Source organism: Stegodyphus dumicola, chromosome 3, assembly GCF_044657685.1.
Source record: "Stegodyphus dumicola isolate Sdum_Otavi_A_Nest chromosome 3, ASM4465768v1".
Lineage (NCBI taxonomy): Eukaryota > Metazoa > Arthropoda > Arachnida > Araneae > Eresidae > Stegodyphus > Stegodyphus dumicola.
Window position 1 is genome coordinate 132,624,334 of NC_140770.1, and position 21,553 is coordinate 132,645,886.

At 32.1% G+C, this 21,553-nt stretch overlaps 1 protein-coding gene and 1 long non-coding RNA gene across 2 annotated transcripts in view; one reads left to right on the top strand and one right to left on the bottom strand.

Annotated features, from left to right (window-relative positions):
- LOC118195023 (tachykinin-like peptides receptor 86C) overlaps window positions 1-21,553 on the bottom strand; it is a 447,592-nt gene that overhangs the window by 64,246 nt on the left and 361,793 nt on the right. The window contains exon 3 of the mRNA XM_085813325.1: window positions 16,384-16,534. Coding sequence (XP_085669451.1) covers window positions 16,384-16,534 — 151 coding nt within the window. The remainder of the gene's footprint in view (window positions 1-16,383; window positions 16,535-21,553) is intronic.
- LOC146998087 (uncharacterized) overlaps window positions 1-21,553 on the top strand; it is a 150,735-nt gene that overhangs the window by 36,148 nt on the left and 93,034 nt on the right. The gene's annotated exons all lie outside the window — the stretch shown is intronic.

Sequence of the window (21,553 nt, forward strand, 5' to 3'; positions counted from 1 at the left end):
TACGACTCAAATTATTCCAGAATACCAAGTTTTGTAAAACTCGTACGAGTAGTTTTTAAAATATTACCTCTCAAAATTTTAGCTCCTCAATGTTCATTGAATTTGGTAAATATTTATTAATATCTCTTTTTTTTTATTAAACTTTTATTATTTTTCCTTTCACATTTCGAAATTTAGGTTCATTCCAAATGAAATTTACCCATTTTTTGTGTTTTATTTTGTAAATTTCTATTTTTAAATATTTTTTATAAATTTTTCGAAAAACATTTTGTATTATAACCTATAAAATTTTTACCCATCATCTTAAAGTAGGTGTATTTTTAAGCATATCTGCAAAAAATTAGACTTTTTTATTCAAAATTTTCTAAGATATACACGAATTTACATCTTTTAGAGTTTTGAAATTTAACATCTTTTTTTTTTTTTTTTTTTTTGAGCGATAATAACGCCAAATGTGGTTTATGGATTTTTGTTACAGTGAATTGCCACAGCTATTTTTAACCTTAAATTTCAAGTAAAATTTTACGGAGAATTAATTATATGAAATATTTTCCCTCAATGATGCGTAATAAATAATTATTGATACTATATGAAAATCTATTTTTTTTAAATTACAGATGATATTATTCAAATTTCTAACTATTTTTTTTTAATTTCTCTCTTTCTTCCTTTTTTTTAAAAAATAAAAGTAAATTTTTGAAAGAGTAAATTTTTACCTCGGCGTTTTATTGTCTGCTACTTTACTTTAACATTGTTTAAATCGAATTGTCCTTCTTATAAAGTAATTGCAAATATTTCAAAAACCTGTCTGTTTGAATGAAAATATTTTTCTATGCAAATATTTAAAATTTTATATTAATCAAAATTGCACACGATATTATTTATTTACCCTCCAGTTCTTACCGTCAGATCTAGCAGAAGTTACAAATCAATTATATTTAATTAAGGATTGGATTGGATTGGATTCTTTAATTATGGCAAAGCACACGACGGTTATCTGCCTAAAGGAAGGGATTCCTTCGTGGAGAACTTTCTAAGGGAAACTGGCTTGTATACACGTTACACACGGGGAAAACTACGAAAAAGCCTATGCAGCCAGCCCGTTCGTGGGATTCGAACCTCAGACCGAACTACCAGTATTCAGCGTCTTTACCGCTCGGCCGCTGGTGGGCTATTTAATTAAGGAATGACCATCTAAGTTTAGAAACAGCGTACCGTAACAGCAATTCAATTATTGGCGCCATATCTTTCATGTTACTCCCGACTGACAAGCTACATGATTTTTAATGAGTATTCGGGTTTTGCTAGTAACTTCACTTGGAAATCGCGCTTAAACTAGGTTAGTTGGTTATTTGAACATAGAAAGAACATGGGAGCTATTTGATTAAGATGCTTTCATAGAGAACCTTTGTAAAGAGAACCTAGAAAACTACGAAAACCAACCATGCAGCCTGGGTTAGACTTCGCAACAAACAATTAGTATTTAAGAATCTTCAAATGCTAGGCAACTGCTGAGGCTCCAATTAAATCTCCAATTTAATATTTTATTTGTAAATATTTAAAATATTGTTGTATTTATTCTTAGACACAAAAAGCAGAATTTAAGTTTTGTTAACTCGTTAGTAAACTACCAAGGCGTAATGCAAATGAATATTCAATTTCTTTTGCAATAATTTTATTCACTTAATATACTTGGGATATGAGCTAAAGAAGGAATTTTCTCGGAACATTAAAGAAGTGTTTAAATCCAGTGATATTAGGTTTGTCTTACGAGCTCAGGATCAAAACGATTCTGCAATTGCTCGAGCAGTTGACTTGTAAATGGCTGCGAATTAAGCAGATGACTTTTAATCTTACGTTATTCAGTCAGAAAACGTATTCCAAATGTTTTGTATTGCATGACAATGCCTGTTTTCATTATTCACTAACCAGTCGGAGAACCGCTTGTGTTCCGAAAATAAGTATGTATATTCAGTCGTCCTGCATGTTCTTCAAATTTGTCTTCTTGTGATTTCTTTTTTCGCAAAAACTAAAGCTGCCTCTCAAAGGAAAGTTTTTGACATTGAAGAGACAAAAGGAGTATGACATCTACTTTAAGGGGCATGTCAAAAACAGGTCTCTACAAGCCTTCTCTTCCATTACATGTTATGCAGTCAGACAAAAATTTGCATCAGCGTAAATTCTATAATCTATTTTTATTACACTCTGATTACTTTATTAACATACAGTGAATATATACTATATCTTTTACTTCAGCTTAAGTAATTCGGAATTGTTGTCGGAACTAGGACTTAGAAGATAAGTCAAATTAAATATTTCTGTAACCCAATAAATTCAAGGTCGAAGTTTCAATATTTGATTTTCGGAGGGAGGCGAATTTTTTTCAGTTTTGGTCTATTATCCTAAGTATATTTGCTTCGATTCTTTATTTTTCCATAAAAGCGAAAAATTTACGCATGGTATACATATAACGCATAGCTTCAAATTAAAATTTAATAATATACAGAGTAGTTATAATTAAAGTTCCACATTGAAACGGTCATAAAAGGAAAACTATTGGATCAAATGTTATCAAACTTGGTAATCGTGTAAAGGAGGTCACAGGAATTTATTTTCCGGGAAAAAAGGAAGTTCGATACCTCACCACCAGGGGGAAATGGCGCTGTATGCAATATTGTTAAACGAAATATGGGTCGGAATCTAACTTAACCTTTTGTTACACGGGTTTAATATGTTGTATACCCTTAAGTAAATTAAGAAGTAAGCAAATTACCATTTAAATTCGTTAAATTCGATAAAAGTCGAGTGCGCCATCCGTGTAAGTGAGAAATTTGTCTGTGAAAACCACGAATTAGCGATTAGAAAATGTGAGATCGCAAATCACTCGCACAAGTACGTACAATCTAGAAATCGTTTTCTTACAGATCGCCAATTTGTAATTTTTGAAGCCTGAGTTCGGCCATAAACATGAAGATACTGATTCAAAACGCTTTTAATCGATTTGGGCCAAAGATATCTCTCATGTTATCTATCTAGTTCCATTGCATTATCCTACTGTATTCGATTGTATAACAGTCATTCCACAACGTTTAGTGTTGAATGACAGCTAGTTTTATAACTGAACAATTTTTCTCTGAAGAGGAGTCGACAGCTGGATCACTGTGATTGCAGCTCACTTAGAGTCAATGTTAAAATGTTTCGTGATACATGAACTGCCATAACGTGGCATTTTAGATACTACGATTTTTATGCAGGGCTGGGCCCCACCTCACGTGTGTCGCACAGTTACTTAGGCAACATTTCACGAATGAACGTCTGATAGGTCGACACTTCCCCTCTTCCCACCAGACCTCAACCTCTCTGACTTTTGGTTATGGTGTTATCTCAAAAGCACTGTTTATGGTGATAATCTTAACAATTTGGCAGAAATGAAAAAATTTGATACACTGACGTGTCCGTGACATTCCTCCTGATATGCTAAGAGATGCTGTTGAGAATGCAGTAACAGGATTTAACTTGCTTTCGGAAAATGCTGGACGCCACATTGAACATGCTTTGTAACACGTTTCGGAAAACATTAAACACATTTTAAACAGATGTTTTCATGTCTTATTTCATTAAACAATATTGTATACAGCGCCATTTTCCCCCTGGTGGTGAGTTTTTGAACTCTTTTATTTTTTTGCGAAAAATAAATTCCCATTACCTCCTTTACACGATTCCCTAGTTTGATAACATTTGGTCCGGTAGTTTTCCTTTTGTGACCATTTAAAATTGGAACTTTAATTATAACCACCATGCAAATTAAACTTTAAAAGTTTGACAATTTGGTTCAAGTCCCAGCTTTAAATATATATATATATATATATAAATATAATCTTTTACATTAATCCTCTTAGAAAAAATGTTTTAAGAAGCTAATTTTTCTCCCCCGTTATAGATTGTATAAGAAAACATGATCTTTAATATGATTTAGATTGTTTCAGATGATATAAGAATCGGGTGACTCGGTGGTACAGAATAAACCCTGCTGGACTGTTTTATTTCTTTGTCATTTACCAAAAATCTTTTAATTAAAATATTTATCCTTTAGACTTTGCTTTAAACTTTATTTATAGTTAAAATGACTAGAAAATGAAAAGCTTTCTTCAGCTGAAACGCAATTCATGTAATTGATATTTTAAAAAAATTGACAAGAATGCAAATTTTATGGCAGTCTAGCAATCGAAAAATCTTAATTTTCTTGTGTGAGCGCTGAAAATGACTGTAGAAGGAAAGAAAAAATTTAGCGAGAAAAGTAAGCAAAAATTTGCAGGCAAATTTGGCTGTCAGACATACCAAGATGTTTAAAAAAGTTGGACGCTTTTGAATATACTTTCAGGATACTTCAAAGATATTAAGTGTTCAAAGAGAAAACACTTGGACGTGTACACCAGCAAATACCATCAATTGAGCTTGTGTTAACAGAAAAGACAAAAACGATATCATTGCAGATTGAAGTGAAGAGCGACTGGTTTTAGACTATATGGTTATATAAATTTAAATTACGTTATAGAACACCATATCGTATCATAAATGGAGAATCCCATGATTTTCTCAGTCGAATTATTTGAAGATTCAGGAGTTTATCCAGTGATGTATGTGGATGTCACTTAAAGATGTTTTTTTCCTCCTGATGAGACAGCGACTGAGCGGTAAAGTCGCTGAACACTGGTAGTTCAGTCCGAGGTTCGAATCTCGCGAACGGGCTGGCTGCATGGGCGTTTTCCTGGTTTTCCCCATCTGTAACGTGTATGCGAGCCAGTTTCCCTTAGAAAGTCCTCCACGAAGGCATCCGTCCCCTGAGGGAGATAGCCCTAGTGTGCTTTGTCATAATTAAATAAATCAAAACCTCTTGAGGAAACCAGGCTTTCCTTTCATCTCATACCTTCAAAATATTTAGCCTCTAACGACTGATAAAGGCTCTGACATAATTCTTCGTGAAGAACTTTCTAAGGGAGACCAGCTGGCATACACGGTACACATGAGAAAATCCACGAAAACGCCCATGCAACCATCCCGTTTACTGGGATTTGAACCACAGAGTGAACTACCAGTGTTCAGCGACTTTACCGCTCGGCCGTTTGTGGTCCTTTATGAAATGGAAGGCGATAACTTTATTTAAAATGATTGTCAGAAATACCAAGATATTTCGAAAAGTTGGATGCTTAAAGAAAAAAGAGCAAGAATAAAGTAGAATGCCTGAAGAAAAAGAGAAGAAAAAAAATTGCGTAAAATTTAGTATTTGTATTTTTTAGTCCAAAGGGGCTTTGTCCCTGAAGGACTATTGTTTTCGTTTTGCGATTTTGCGTCGAACTCATAAACGTCGGTTCACTTTTCAAACTGTTGCCACAAAATGTTAGAGTCCTGCATTATATTTGAAGAAATTAAATAATGAAAAATCTGCATAAATGATTGTCTACTTCTCGCATTGTGATAAAACAATGGTACATAGAGCCATCGAATTTTGAATGACGAAATCCTACTGCGAATATGGGCATCTGAAATCCCAAATTTGGAATTTGTTTTATTATAGATTTTATATTTTGTAAAACTTTAACGAATTTTTGATTTACAAACTCAATGCTTTAAAAGCGAGAAATGGCAACGTTATATATATAAAAAAAATACTTTTATCTCCAGCTCGCGAGGCTGTGTATATCAGAAATTCTAAAGATATGCTTAATTTAACATTATTTTGCGATATTGCTCTTGAACTGAATTTTATGGTTTAAGTGCAAAGAACATGATATTTAATAAATAAAGGTAACACTCAAAAGGTTAAAAAAACGCCCCTTTGGACGTAATTTAAAATCTGAAACATTTCAGATTTTTTTTTTTTTTTTTTAATTTAAAACCTTTTAATCTTATGATATTTGATTCTTGCGATTTCAAAAATAAAATATTTGACTAAAATAGAATAACATTTTAAGAAACCAAATGTAGGATAAAATTGTGTAAAGCAATGGGCACAATGATAAAACTGTTTAAAGCAGTGTATGGAAGTCATCCTAAGTTAAAATGTCGGTTATACACCTCTCTTATTTATATATATCTTTTATATATATATATTGAAAGGCGTGTTAACTGTGCTTTACTGCATTTTCTCTTTTAATATATGCAGATTTCAAACGCATCGTAGTTTGGGTTGCAGAGTATTCTTCCGAAAGAAACGCAATTCAAATAAATAAATTCAAATTCTGGAAAATTTATATTAATAAATATATTTAAAATGGTCAGTTCGAAGGAATAAATAGAAAATTTTAAAACAATTATCTGAAGAGACAATGCAACACAATCAATTAAAATAAAAGTATAAAAATTTAAAAATTACCTAAAATAATAACTATGACAAAAATATATATATAAAGAAAACTATTTGAAAAAAAAGTAAACCCTGCACCTATATTTACGCAGTTCGAATAGGTAAATAGAAATTTTTAAAACATTTATTCGAAAAAAACATGTAACTTAAGCAATTAAAATGAAATTCGAAAAGGAAAAAAATACTTAAAATAATAACAGTTATAATTAAAAATATAATATGAAGAATATTATTTGGAAAAAAGGAACGATGGTGACTTTTTTTCCTCTCACGGGAAAGGAAACTAGGTTGCCATATATTAAGAAGTTCGCCAAGTGAACTATTCTTGGCGCAAACTGAGAAAATAGTGGCAACATAAATTTGCGAATTTCTCCGTAAATTTCGCTCCAAATTTTACAAACTTTCATATTAAGGCGTAATTTGAGTTGTAGAATCGAAATATGTAAAAACATTGGTATGTTATTTTAGAAAAAGTCCGATTTTGTGTCAGAATATCTATGTTAGAATAGTGCTATATATAAATCTAATATATATCCTAAGTTGCGCTTTCGAGACGGGAAGAACGCAATTTGAATTTTGTCAATCGGCCCAGTAGAACGGGAGATATAGCACTGTCCCATTTCTTTTTCTTTCTTTTTCATTTTTTTTTTTTTTTGAGCACTGTACATACATTAACGTTTTAGCTAAGAGTTTAGCTTTATTTAAAAATTTTTATTTGAGGTTATTTTGATTTGTGAGTTGATTCGATGAAAGATATGTTAATTTTGAAATATCTACATTTGCACGATGAGACGATTACTTGTGAGTAAATTATGCTCTTTTTTTGTGTATAATTGATGCGATGAGAGCTAAGCGTAGTCAGTTTGAATTATTTATTAAGACTTCAAATAATTATGAAAAAATTGAAAGTATTTTATCGAAAGATCAAAAGCTTTCGAAATTAAAATCATTGAACGATAAAGAGAAACACACACATATACATTCGTACGTACATATATATGCATGAACATATACTTCCATATATACATTTCTGAATCCGGTTCTCATAACAGAGGAGTACAGTCAATTCCTGTGATTTTTTAAATACCCCTCTTTTAGGTATGGAAAAATTATTGTGGTATAGATTGAATAATACCTTGGATTTATCTCTTTATGAATAACTGAGAAAACATGAGACAAAAGAAAGATGAATTTACTGTCATTAAACTGATAATGCAGACAAAGTAATTACTTGTGTTACAACGGAATAAAAGATAAGTGTCAAAACACTTTTGTAGAAAATGGTATACTAAAATTACAATGTTCAAAATTACAATATTTCAAACAGATGACACATCTGAATTTATAACTCAAGCGATTTTACCAAGCAAATGATTATCTTCAGAGGTTTGGTAACAGAATAACAACATAAGAAAAGAGGAAAAACATATATGAAAATATGAATAGTAATCATTTGAGATTATTTCACAAATAGTGTAATAAGACACAAAAATGCGACATTTGGAAGTTTGAAATTCTTGTCAAAAATTTAAATAGGTATTGTTAAATCATTTATTTATAAGCACCTTTGGATCTGAATCTAAGTACTATATTTCTCATGGTGTCAGTCTTTGGAAACAATCATATGTAACTAGGTCTTTTTACATTAGTTAATCAGTTTGTAAATGTATCTCTGCATACGTTTTCTGATTTTGTTAACAGAAGAAATATATCGTTGCAAGAAAATACCTCCCTTTGTGAAATAATATAGATAAAGGCATCAGTAGAGCATTATATTCAATACCACATGATATATTAAAATATTTGCTCTGCCGAATATGACAATTTTTTTCTACTTTCGTTTGAAATGGGTTTTCGAAAAAGCTACAGTTTTTAGTAAATAAAAGTTCTAAGAAAAATAAATAATATTCTCTAACAGTATTCGTAATGTGTAAAATCAAAGATTAATATCAGTTTGTTACAGGTAAATTCATTTTTACGCGAGTTTTGAAGCTTTTGTGCAGGTTATTTCTATCAAATATTACGAAAACATAAATCAATTATTATCGTTTACCAGCTCTGTTCTTGACAAAATTTGTGCAAGCAAAATTTTAGAACAAAACGTGTTCCTTTGTAAGTATTGCGTGAAATGTTTATAACGATCTTTTATATGTTCCTCATTTTCGAATATTAAACTTATAAAAGAACTTTAGGAAAGAAAAAAGGGAAACATCAGATCGCCAAGATTAGAGTTATGGATGTTTCAATTCCAGGTGGAAGAAAGACAATATTTACACCACGAAAGAGCACATAAAAAATTCCGATAATTCCTCACACTCTTTCCAAATTGTAAGGCCACTGGAGGAAGATGCGTGACATAATCGATCAAATCTAACTTTTGGCAGATTATCGTCAACCACCTTTTAATTAGAGCGCCTCTGCTGAAATATTTTTATTCTTTTACGAAGGGAGAAAAATGTCAAATCAGCTGTACCCTCATTAGCATTCAAAACGCGAATCCACCATACAGTTAGTATTAAGTACTGAGCATGAGAGCACATACAAAAGAATGCGATAATTGCCAGTGCCAAATTGTTTTGTGTTCCTGTACTATCTGTCACTATATTTAACTATTTTTACTGTCGATCAATACTACCGTGGTTATTTTAGCTGATCATGACAAATTTGCGTATTGCACTCAATGCAGAAACGATCGTCGCGGAGGAATTAGTTAAGAGTTTCCCGCCGGTCTATGAAAGTTGTTCAAAGTTTGAATAATTACAAGCGCTGTATCGTAAAGAGTACCTTCTGATAGAAGTGCGTGTTAGAGATTTACTTTCTTTACTCCTAGGGAAAAATTAAAATGAAAAGTGTTCTTGCAAGAAATAAATACACCGCAGTGTTGTGTGTACTGGTGGAGGCATCGTTATCTAATGAAAATCTTCGAGCATGGAAGGGTTCAGTGTTCCCAAATAAAAGCTTAGAGAATTTGAAACACATGAAGAAGACAGCGATCAAAATGGTAAGATTCCTCCTATCGAAGGGAACTTACTTTTATTTTTACTTGATGAATTAGGGAGAGAAGAGCGAGTGTCTGTAGCCAGTAAATGTTTTGTAACAAATCAGCCATCTATAAGTTATAGCTAAAAAAGTACTGATTTAAAAAGTCGTCTACGAACTTCCTCCGTATAGTCTTTCATTTCGACTGCCAAAGAAATTAATTGCTTATTTTGTTCAGATTTTCATAAATCATGCGACTACTATAAAGCTCGAAAAATGGCAGTAGAATACAGACAAAATATTGTACAGACTACTCAGAGTTACTGATGACTTTCTTTTAACTCTTTCGCATCGGCAGAGGTCAAAATCAGTTGCTGTCAAACATCTGAAACCCCCGTATGTACGAATTTTTGTCGGAATGGTATTTCCTTCTTTCACCCCAAGTAGAATGCTACACCCTTAAAAATAACTTAACTTAAACGAAGTTATTACTTTTGTTTTCATCTCTTTGCTTAGATAAGGGTCATAGGATAGCTAAATGCTGGGAAAAAACGTTATGCATTGTTTGTGGAAAAAGACATCACGAACTCTTGTGTAGAAATATCCACACTGATGAGGAACATCAAAGTAGCTTCACTACTGCAAAAGAAAGTAGTCAAATGCCTTATGCAGACGAAATATTGGCAAATTTATTCGAAGGTTCCCTTCAAAATTTGTGTCCAAATGTTCTGCTTCAAACCTTAATGGTCACACTAACAGGGAATGATTCTAAACGTCGAGCAAGTGCTATAATAGATTCTGCCTCCCAACGGTCATGCATTTTACAGAGCACTGCAGCAGAAATGTATTTCGGAATAGGCGTTAAAGACAAGTTTTGCCACTTATTATTTGGCGGTACTTCTATAGGTGTAACAGATATTTTAGCTGTATTTGTATCCAAAACTGATGGAAACTATCTTAGCAATTTCAAGGCTCTTGGTCAAGATGGTGTTTCCGGTATTGTACCTCTAATCGTTACTGTGGAATGGTCAAAAATGGTATTAAGCTTACAGATAAAAGCTCTGGTTCCCTTGAATTCTTAATAGGGGCTGATATATTAGAAGAGAAGTTAATGGCAGACGACATTCGACTTCTGGCTTCGGGACTTATAACCATAGATACGAAATTAAATTGGACTGTAACGGGTAAAAAACAATAATGATTTTAGAACCTTCTAAAATATCAGCTAGAGTTTCATGAATCTGCAAGAGAACATTTCTTAAATATAAGTAGAATGAGTAATGAAAGTCGCTTTCAAATAAACATACCGTGGCTCGAAAACGATGTATCTCAGCGAGATAATTTTGATTTAACCCCTAAAAGACTAAATAATGCAGACAACAACTAAAACTAGAAAACCTATAAGAAGACTTTGGGAATATACTTAAAGAGTAGAACAGGAGGGGAAAAATAGAAGTGATCCCAGGTAATGAAATTGAATTACAGTGTTATTATTTATTATATAAGCATGTTGTAAAAGAAAACTTTTCTACAAAAATTAAACAGCTAATTTCTAAAGAAATTTGGAGACTTGTTAACCCATCAGATTTGTCCAGCAGAGTTCTGCTAGATATTTAGTGGAATAAAAATGAAGAAAAGGACCACAGGGGATGTCACAAGAAAGCCCAAGGAATGATTTCACAAGCGTTGCAGAAGAAATTGTCAATGAAAAGAAGATAGCTTCATCTATGATTAATGTCAATTCGATTATCTTTTGTTATCGAAACCGGATTCCGAAATACATGTAGGTATGCATGTGTGTATGTACATACGTACGTATGGTAGTATGTGTATACACACATATACATTCGTACGTACATATACATGCATGAACATATACTTCCATATATACATTTCTGAATCCGGTTCTGATAACAGAGGAGTACAGTCAATTCCTGTGATTTTTTAAATACCCCTCTTTTAGGTATGGAAAAATTATTGTGGTATAGATTGAGTAATACCTTCGATTTATCTCTTTATGAATAACTGAGAAAACATGAGACAAAAGAAAGATGAATTTACTGTCATTAAACTGATAATGCAGACAAAGTAATTACTTGTGTTACAACGGAATAAAAGATAAGTGTCAAAACACTTTTGTAGAAAATGGTATACTAAAATTACAATGTTCAAAATTACAATATTTCAAACAGATGACACATCTGAATTTATAACTCAAGCGATTTTACCAAGCAAATGATTATCTTCAGAGGTTTGGTAACAGAATAACAACATAAGAAAAGAGGAAAAACATATATGAAAATATGAATAGTAATCATTTGAGATTATTTCACAAATAGTGTAATAAGACACAAAAAAGCGACATTTGGAAGTTTGAAATTCTTGTCAAAAATTTAAATAGGTATTGTTAAATCATTTATTTGTAAGCACCTTTGGATCTGAATCTAAGTAGTACTATATTTCTCATGGTGTCAGTCTTTGGAAACAATCATATGTAACTAGGTCTTTTTACATTAGTTAATCAGTTTGTAAATGTATCTCTGCATACGTTTTCTGATTTTGTTAACAGAAGAAATATATCGTTGCAAGAAAATACCTCCCTTTGTGAAATAATATAGATAAAGGCATCAGTAGAGCATTATATTCAATACCACATGATATATTAAAATATTTCCTCTGCCGAATACGACAATTTTTTTCTACTTTCGTTTAAAATGGGTTTTCGAAAAAGCTACAGTTTTTAGTAAATGAAAGTTCTAAGAAAAATAAATAATATTCTCTAACAGTATTCGTAATGTGTAAAATCAAAGATTAATATCAGTTTGTTACAGGTAAATTCATTTTTACGCGAGTTTTGAAGCTTTTGTGCAGGTTATTTCTATCAAATATTACGAAAACATAAATCAATTATTATCGTTTACCAGCTCTGTTCTTGACAAAATTTGTGCAAGCAAAATTTTAGAACAAAACGTGTTCCTTTGTAAGTATTGCGTGAAATGTTTATAACGATCTTTTATATGTTCCTCATTTTCGAATATTAAACTTATAAAAGAACTTTAGGAAAGAAAAAAGGGAAACATCAGATCGCCAAGATTAGAGTTATGGATGTTTCAATTCCAGGTGAAAGAAAGACAATATTTACACCACGAAAGAGCACATAAAAAATTCCGATAATTTCTCACACTCTTTCCAAATTGTAAATCCACTGGAGGAAGATGCGTGACCCAATCGATCAAATCTAACTTTTGGCAGATTATCGTCAACCACCTTTTAATTAGAGCGCCTCTGCTGAAATATTTTTATTCTTTTACGAAGGGAGAAAAATGTCAAATCAGCTGTACCCTCATTAGCATTCAAAACACGAATCCACCATACGTTTAGTATTAAGTACTGAGCATGAGAGCACATACAAAAGAATGCGATAATTGCCAGTGCCAAATTGTTTTGTGTTCCTGTACTATCTGTCACTATATTTAACTATTTTTACTGTCGATCAATACTACCGTGGTTATTTTCCTTTTCCTCTCAAAAGCAAGAGACTTGCCATTCGGCTGGAGATAGTGCTATACAAATTCGTCATCTTATCAGTAAAAGACACAAAAAAATAAGGGGAATAAGTTCGTAATCTTATCTTACAGACACGAAAAAATAAGGAAGGGCATAGTAAAATGCCCATGTTTTATTCAGAATTCGATCTCACGGCCAACGGCGTGGCTGCAGCTTCTCTAACCCACTGCATTGTTGTGGAAAAGTAGGAAAATAATTTTACCTAGATACGAGATATATTAGAAATAATATTTAACATTTATTATTATATATATTTGCTGTAATATTTCTGTTGTACTTATAACTGAAGATTTCATAACAGGTTTCTCAAATTAGTATGAAAATCGGTTTGCCAGTTATCTGAAATAGAAACATATTTAGATACTTTATTAAATAATACCTTAACGTATAAAAGTGTTATTTAATATACCAGCCAAATGAACCAAAATATTGAAATTTAACACTTAACACTTTGATTGCCGCGGTAGACGGCAAAAGTTCTGATCAGGCCAACTCATCTGTATTCGGATGAGAATATTTGAATACTTAGGAGGTATTTGAAAGTATTTGAAAAAAAAAAATGATTGTTAATTGTTGAAGGAAAGAAACGACAATGAATGTTGCCGGCAGGTAAATTCGTTCTGTTCACTAAACTGAATTGTGCATTCTTCGGTATCAAATTCTTCTTTCTTCCTGAACGACCAACTCTTATAAAATCTAATCAGCTGTATCTACACATTCATTATCACTCTAATTATTAGTATTCGAATCATAATCTGAAGATGTAATTTTATTTACAGTTATCTTTCTGAAAAATACGAAGTGTTCTCACCGTTAATATAACGAATTTTTCGAAGCCTGTAAGATCTGTCTCTGTGATTCCATATGAACTAAATTAGATCCTACAATGAACCTGGCGAAATCTCGTACAGTCATGAATAAATTACCAGAACAGAAGAAGGTAAAAATTAACCCTTTATTTAATTCAAATGATTAACAGAAATGCACGATCTTTGTGCTTACAATGGCACCTTCAACTTGCGGTGAAATCGAAACGTAGAATATAGTTCAAGTCAAAATCTAAATAAAGTTGACTCAGAAAAACCTAACAGACGAGATATGATAATCCGAAATGGCCAAGAAGCTTATTAACGTAACAGCGAGATAGCAACGAAACGTGCGCTGGCTAGCGAAAACACGCTCTGAATTAACTCAAAGATTCACTTCACTTACTTTTAAATTTATATTCTGGCGAGAAAATGTGAGCGGAAGCTGAGGAGTTCAGGAAAGGTATCAAACTTAAAATAAATTTGTTATGCAAAATAAGAAAAAACGCTAGAAGCCTTTCAAAATGTTACTTCTTTACTGCTATAGGATTCATTTAAAAATTTGAACAATTGAAACTTCTACTATTGCATGCATGATGGATACTAAAAAAATATAAAAATACAAAGTCAAGAAATACCTTCCGATGAAAATATCTATAAATTAAAAATTTCTCTATAAACTATACACAAGCAAAGGTCTGACTGTTGATTCTGTTACAAATCATTTTTATTTAACTGAGAACAATGTATGATTGAAAGTAATTTTATCCGTAACATTTGACAATGTTTTGCTCATAATGTGTTTAAACACATTAATCACTTCATTAATAATAAATGTACTTCGAACAATAAATTCTTACTGCTTAAAAGTACGCAATTAATATTTGAACGATCATAATTCACAAAACTGGGTTATTTTAAATTCCCAGTGACGTCTCAGTAACAACTGATAAATATACTACTCATGAAGAGTTGGCACAGTGTATAAGTGTAGTCAAAAGAGAGCATATTTAAACATTTATGAGAAATGTCTTATATTTAAATATTAAAATATGATATATACCAGATGATTACCTAAAGTGTTACTGATTACAGCAGATAATGCCCCAGGTTGCAAAATATTTCTAAAATTATAATATTGCCATACTATGTTTTGCAGAATTAATAAAAATTATTAAAGAAAATTAAAAAGATGTTTAATAACTTACGCTGAGTTTGCGCAAATGCAAATACATGTAATTTCACAGGGATAGCAATTTCTTTTCCTAGCGGCAATTTTTTGATGCTTTAAATTTAATTAATGATGGAAGTTACGAATGTTGCTCAAATGTAATCACGCTCCATTGGAGCTCTTAACGACTCTTCATTAAGAGAGAATTTTGAAAGGGAAATGAAATAAGAGTCCTAATTGCCTATTACGAAAGTTTAGCTTCTAGAAATTTCTAACTTTTATGCATTAGTTTGTAGCAAGAAAAAACTGAGAATGTGTGAATTAAATGATACTGTTATATGATATATAAATGATAACTTCTAATTTAAATAAGCGATATTAAAAACTGAAAACGCAAAATTAATCTAATTAGATTACTTCATTTTAACGTGAATTCACCATTTCTAATGTGAAATGCAGAAATTAATTTGAAATATAGATTACGTAATAAAAATATTTGTACAAGACTAAATTGTGTAGTGTATGTGACCCTTCATTTGTTTTTTTTTTTTAATTTAATGTTTAATATTTATATTCAACTCTGTAATCTGGAAGGTAATTTTATGTCTTCAGTATTTGCTGTTTGGTATTAGTGAACAGTGGCAAGATATGCTGATCTAACATGGTGTGTTGCCGTTAGTATGCGTGCATGACTTTTTAACCCTTTCGCCGTCCTCTCCTGTCCGCGAAAATTTCTCCCGAGCGGTTTTTCGCAGCGGGTAATGTTGTTTTCTCTGTGCATATAAAACTTTTCGTACATAACTTTCGTAGTGAATGAATTTAAATGAATATTAAGTAAAATTATAAGGAAATAAAGCATAATGGAAAAGTAATAATATCTCTGCTTATTTCTAACAGCATGATCAATTTGATCAAGGCGGTCCACTCCTCCCATTTTGTTTTTGTAATCTTTTACAATTATTCGTTTTTCTACAATTCCTTTTCCGTGTTTCAACATCAATCATAGAGTTATTATTAACTGTATTCATCAAACGTATATCCTTCTTGTCTTTCCAATTCACAACCTCATTTTTTCTCTTCTTCTGAGTAGAAGATGAAGATCTCTCACTGTCGTGTATCTTATGTAAAATGGCGCGAATATTCATAAAACCCGAGGGGAAATTCAATTAGAAATAGAATGCTGATTAGTACTACCGTCTAGGATGTATTAGAACAAACACAAATAAAAACTCAAGTAAACATTTAGAAAGCGTTTTAAACATTTAAAAGATTTAAAATGTAGAAGAACGCTTGAAGCGCGTTACGGCCGCCCTGAAGAAGTTTCACTTGAACACGCTAGACGCGTTGCGGACGACGAAGAGGTTAACTATCGACATTTCCTATTTAAATTAGTTGTTCCATGAAATTTTAAATAAGACTTCTGAAAGCATTCAAACATTTTAGCTAAATAAAATTAATTCTAAAATAATAATTACGAAATTCAGACAGAAACTCACCCTCTGTTTGGACCGAACCACATCATTTTGGAGGTCTGTGTTCTCTCCGATGACTTTACTGCCCCAAAGTACACATCCAACCCATGTATACGTCACCGCCATAGAACCCATGGGTGCTACGTATGTTACCAGCAAGAAGACGATGTTGTACCTGTTGAATAAGAAAGTTTAAATTGGGTATAAACACCATTGTTTATGATATATAAAATCGAAAATAACAGGGGAATTTAATGTGGTTAATTTCAGTTCTGGCCTATGCTAGAAAAGTGAATGTCAAAACTATAGAAACTCTACACTAAATTTATTCTAAATCTTTCTTAAATATAAAGTACTGTTAAATTTCGGTTTTAGATTCTTTTTACTGAGTCTATACGTTTTATTAAGAAATCATGAAAATTCCTTCGGTTTTTACAAATAGTTAACTATAATAAATATTTAATTTTATTAACATTATATTTTTATTAATAATATTATTATATATTTATTAATAATTAAATAAAGCGCGGCTAAATACTAATAACAATATTCTACAATATTTGTTATAGTTTCGTAATTCCACGCATCTGAAAAATACTATTTACTCTGATAAAATATTTAGAGTAGGGAAAAGAATCGAATTTCGACTGGCAGTGATTTTAAGAAATAAAATGGGACTTATAAATTTTAAAACAATCTCTACATGATTACATTTTCCTAAATTTAAAATAGAAAACAAAGGCCATATCACGCCATACAATAAGCGAAACTAGACGAAACGAATGTTTGCTTCTTTTTTAACATAGTGAATAAAATTATTTAAATTATTGTAGAATAGTTAGAATAATTACTGTAGAGTAGTAATTAGTTACCGCCAAGTTTGGCGATTTTTGAGATATCTTTCCAATTTAGAGAAATAGCAATTTACTCAGTGTTAAATAGACTTCCTCTGTATTCTTATTTTTCCAGTAAAGCATCGCTTTCCTAAAGCTCTTCATATTACATTATACAGAAAAATTCAATAGTTTCACTAAAATTGTCTGTCTATGAACAAAATTCGTAGCAATGTAATAGTGTAGATGAATTATTTGCCAAATTTTTAAATTATGATTAAAAATATTTGCCAGGCTAAATAATAATAATACCTGTTTAATTCGATTTTCGTCCGATGACTGTTTAAATAAAATGAAATCGATTTGTAAAACTATTAATTATAGGAAGATATTCAAAAAATTTCTTCCTACTTCAGACCTGTACTTTCTAAAGCCACACTTTGATTATTCCTTACAGAAATTATTTTATTACGTTTAGTTTTAATTTCGAATCTGTATCTTGAGATTATCACCTGAGTTAAAAAGAATCTCATGTAGGTACAGCGTTGCAGGAATAAAAATAACTACAAGTCAGTAAAAAATCGTTGTTTCATTGGAGTTGATATTTATCCTCTTTACTTTTAATAAACACATATATATTTTTAATCTTCTTGCCAGTAGTCACAATCTCCTCCTTTGTTATTTTTTCCTAATATCTCTGCTTCTAAGCATATGTTTGCTTACGCAAAGATGTTACGCAATATATATGAGATACATGGTTACGCAATATGTTTCCTTGCATAGTCCCGTCCCGTCGTCCTACTTTATGAATTGTTGACCTACGCGAAATGCGGCATCGAATGTATTCCATAAAATATTGCTGACGCGTAAAATACACATGTCATAAAATATTGCGGTCAGGTCATGTTTTTATCTTACGTTCAAACTATAGTCTGTTTAAAATAAGAAATTTAATCAAAATCGTAAAAACAACCTTGTATTTAGCGTAGGTATAATGAAACACTCAATCGATTTCGAGGGTAGCTAAAGGTCCCTCTTCATCAGGAGAAAGAAATACCTAGAAAGAAGAAAATAAAGGAGAAGGAGTCACAGAAACACGTGGTTCTTATCAGCATTGTACGTGGTTATAGCTGGATTTTTAATCAGAGTTGCACTGGCCGCCTACTTTTACTGAGCCAGGCTATCTGATCGAGCATGAAAAATTAGCGACGTTAAAATAGGGAGCGAGGGGCAAATGCACCTTACGCTCAAAATCTGAACTTCAAATAATGGAAAGCAACCACTGAACGGATTTTTATACCCTTCACACATACTGAAATAAATGAGTTGGTTTTGCTTACTAAAGTTTCTCTCAATCAAACCCACTTTGTTTTCCAAAATGCATATTTTCGTCAACTTGAAGGATTGGCTGTGGGTAATCCTCTCAGTCCGGTACTTGCTGACATTTATATGCACTATTTTGAGATGAAATTATTTGATAAATTATCTTTTCGTCTTTGGATTCGGTATGTTGAGGACACTTTCGCACTTTTTGACGGTTATAAAGAGGACTTATACGAGATTCTATCTATTATGAATTCAATTGATCCAGCCATCCAATTCACCCTTGAAATTGAATCCAACAATTCCCTCCCCTTCCTCGATATTCTTATAATCTGCAATGAAACTGATTTTAGCACCACTGTGTACCGTAAACCCTTTGCAGTTTGTTTACCACCCATGCCAAGTCATGCCACCCTGTTAAGCAAAAAATGGCTTCTTTTTACTATTATGTATTCCGCGCGCTTAAAGTTTGTTCCTCTGAATCTTTGCTTACCAATGAACTTAATTATTTGAAAGCAGTTGCGATTGCCGGGGATTTTCTCCCGTGATTATTGAGCAAGCCGTTAAACAACTTTCAGATTCCCATCAAAGAAGACATTCCACTCTTAGAAATAATATTAATGACCTTGTCGTGCTTCCATTTTATCCTTCTGTTAGCTATAAAATTGCACGGATTCTCCAGAAATTCAATTTTCAAGTCGGTTTCTCCCCTATTAATAAAATTCATCCTTCGATTCTAAAAGATTGCGTTTCTGTCTTGAATTCTTGGGGAATTTATAGTATATCGCGTCAGTGTGGTTTAAGATATATTGGCCAAACGAAAAGAGCGTTGAAGTTTCGTATCAAGGAACATGAATCTTATGTCAGAAAAGGCGAAATTAACATACATAGCATATCATACTCGGACTTTTAACCATAATTTTGATTTTGGATCTGCAAAAATTATCCAAAAGGCTTCTTCCATAGGTGAATTGGATTTTCTTGAGGCTTTTCACATTCACAAAGATTTAGCAGGTGTAGTTAATGATTTGAAGTCCAATCCAGTCCTTCCTAAAGCCTTTAAAATTCTACTATCTTAATTCAGTTATTTATGCCGATAGATGGCGTTACCTCCTCGCGTTTGGTACTACCAGAGGGTATAAAAATCCGTTCAGTGGTTGCTTTCCATTATTTGAAGTTCAGATTTTGAGCGTAAGGTGCATTTGCCCCTCACTCCCTATTTTAACTTCGCTAATATTTCTTTATGCTTGATCAGATAGCCTGGCTCAGTAAAAGTAGGCGGCCAGTGCAACTCTGATTAAAAATCTAGCTATAACCACGTACAGTGCTGATAAGGACCACGTGTTTCTGTGACTCCTTCTCCTTTATTTTCTTCTTTCTAGGTATTTCTTTCTCCTGATGAGGAGGGACCTTTAGCTACCCTCGAAATCGATTGAGTGTTTCATTATACCTACGCTAAATACAAGGTTGTTTTTACGATTTTGATTGTCACATTGGCGCGTTTCTCTTCTAGTCAAGAAATTTAATGCCGTTTTTCTTCTCCCGAACTGCCTCGTAACTACAGAAACGACAGCCTCAGGCGATGGATCGAATCGCCTAATTTTTTCCCTTTACTTCTTTTTTTTTAGCGTATTTCTTTTTTGAACTGCATGCGAATTAAGACTGACTTGAACTACAACCTCAAATCAGGTAGAGAAAACAAGTGTTATGTGGTGATGACGACAAGCGTTACTTTCGCATAAAGGTAGGTTGGGATTGTAACGGCCTTGAAGGGCCTTTTTTTAAAGATATAGACTATAGTTTTGTGAGAACAAATATTACATATTGTGTTTCGCTTCCGTCAGTATGGTACAAATTTTAAAGTTTGTATTTGGAATAACATTCGAGCGTTTCAAACAATAAACTTCACTTTCACCTGTTCTAAAGTGGTCAGTAGTGTCCTTCACAACTGACTTATGGAATACAGTGACATTTTGAGAGTCCACTTCAGTGAAAACGAAGCAAACGTGGTCATTGAGTTTTCATTACTTCATTTAATTAGTCTTGTATTTTTTACTGGATTTCTGGCTAAATCTAGGACTGTTAACATCAAACCTCATGAATGCGCATTCTGTGTTTTATGCGCAAGGCATATTAATGCATGTTTTCGCTCCCCGTTACATCTTCAGGATTTTCACTTCCAATTAATCATCGGAGTTATCAAAAGTCTCATTAAAGTGTACCGTTTTCGGTTAAAGAATGTGAAACTAACCATTAAAGTGAAGGACAGTGTATATCAAGATAGATGTTTCCAGAATATATAAAAAAGATCTCTTATGAGTAACTGTTAGACTACAGGTAAAACTCATTATCGAATAAATCCTGCTAACCTATACAAGAAAATGTAAAAGCAAAACAAATTAAACACACGCATAAAGCTTTCGTATCATCAATTAACCTGATCCGGTGTTTGAATCATTTGTGTAATATCACACTTTTCCTAAAACTACGACTCCTTTTACTTACTTAAAAAAAGAGACAAAATTCTTAATTTTAAAAACACATTAGCAAGTTTTAATCAAAAATAAAGCGCCACTAGTCGCAAAATTTAAGATTATTTAATTTAAAATAAATCCTGCTATAATTCAATAAGTCTTTCATTAATATTTTTGTAATAGAATTTCATTTGTGTCTCGGAGGGTATTATTTTAATGAAGCATAAAATTAATTTTCCTGCAAATAACGTAGATCTTTCCTTATAATTTATAACGTCTAAGCAACACACAGTGCTGTCTCCAGTATAATTAATTTTATGTTAAGCAAAAATACCCTCAAAAGGAAAAGTATGAAATAATATCTGAAATAGATTATGAAATTAATTTCTGTTATATGATTTCGTATATTAAAACATTAAAAGGTAACCGAACTGCTATATTTTAACAGGCATTCTTTTCCTTTACATGTTTAAGATTGCATTTATGTTTTAAATGTCAGTGCTCCTCATTTTAACGCTAAATATGGACTGAAGCATAATTCCTGTGTGATGAAAACAAATTAAG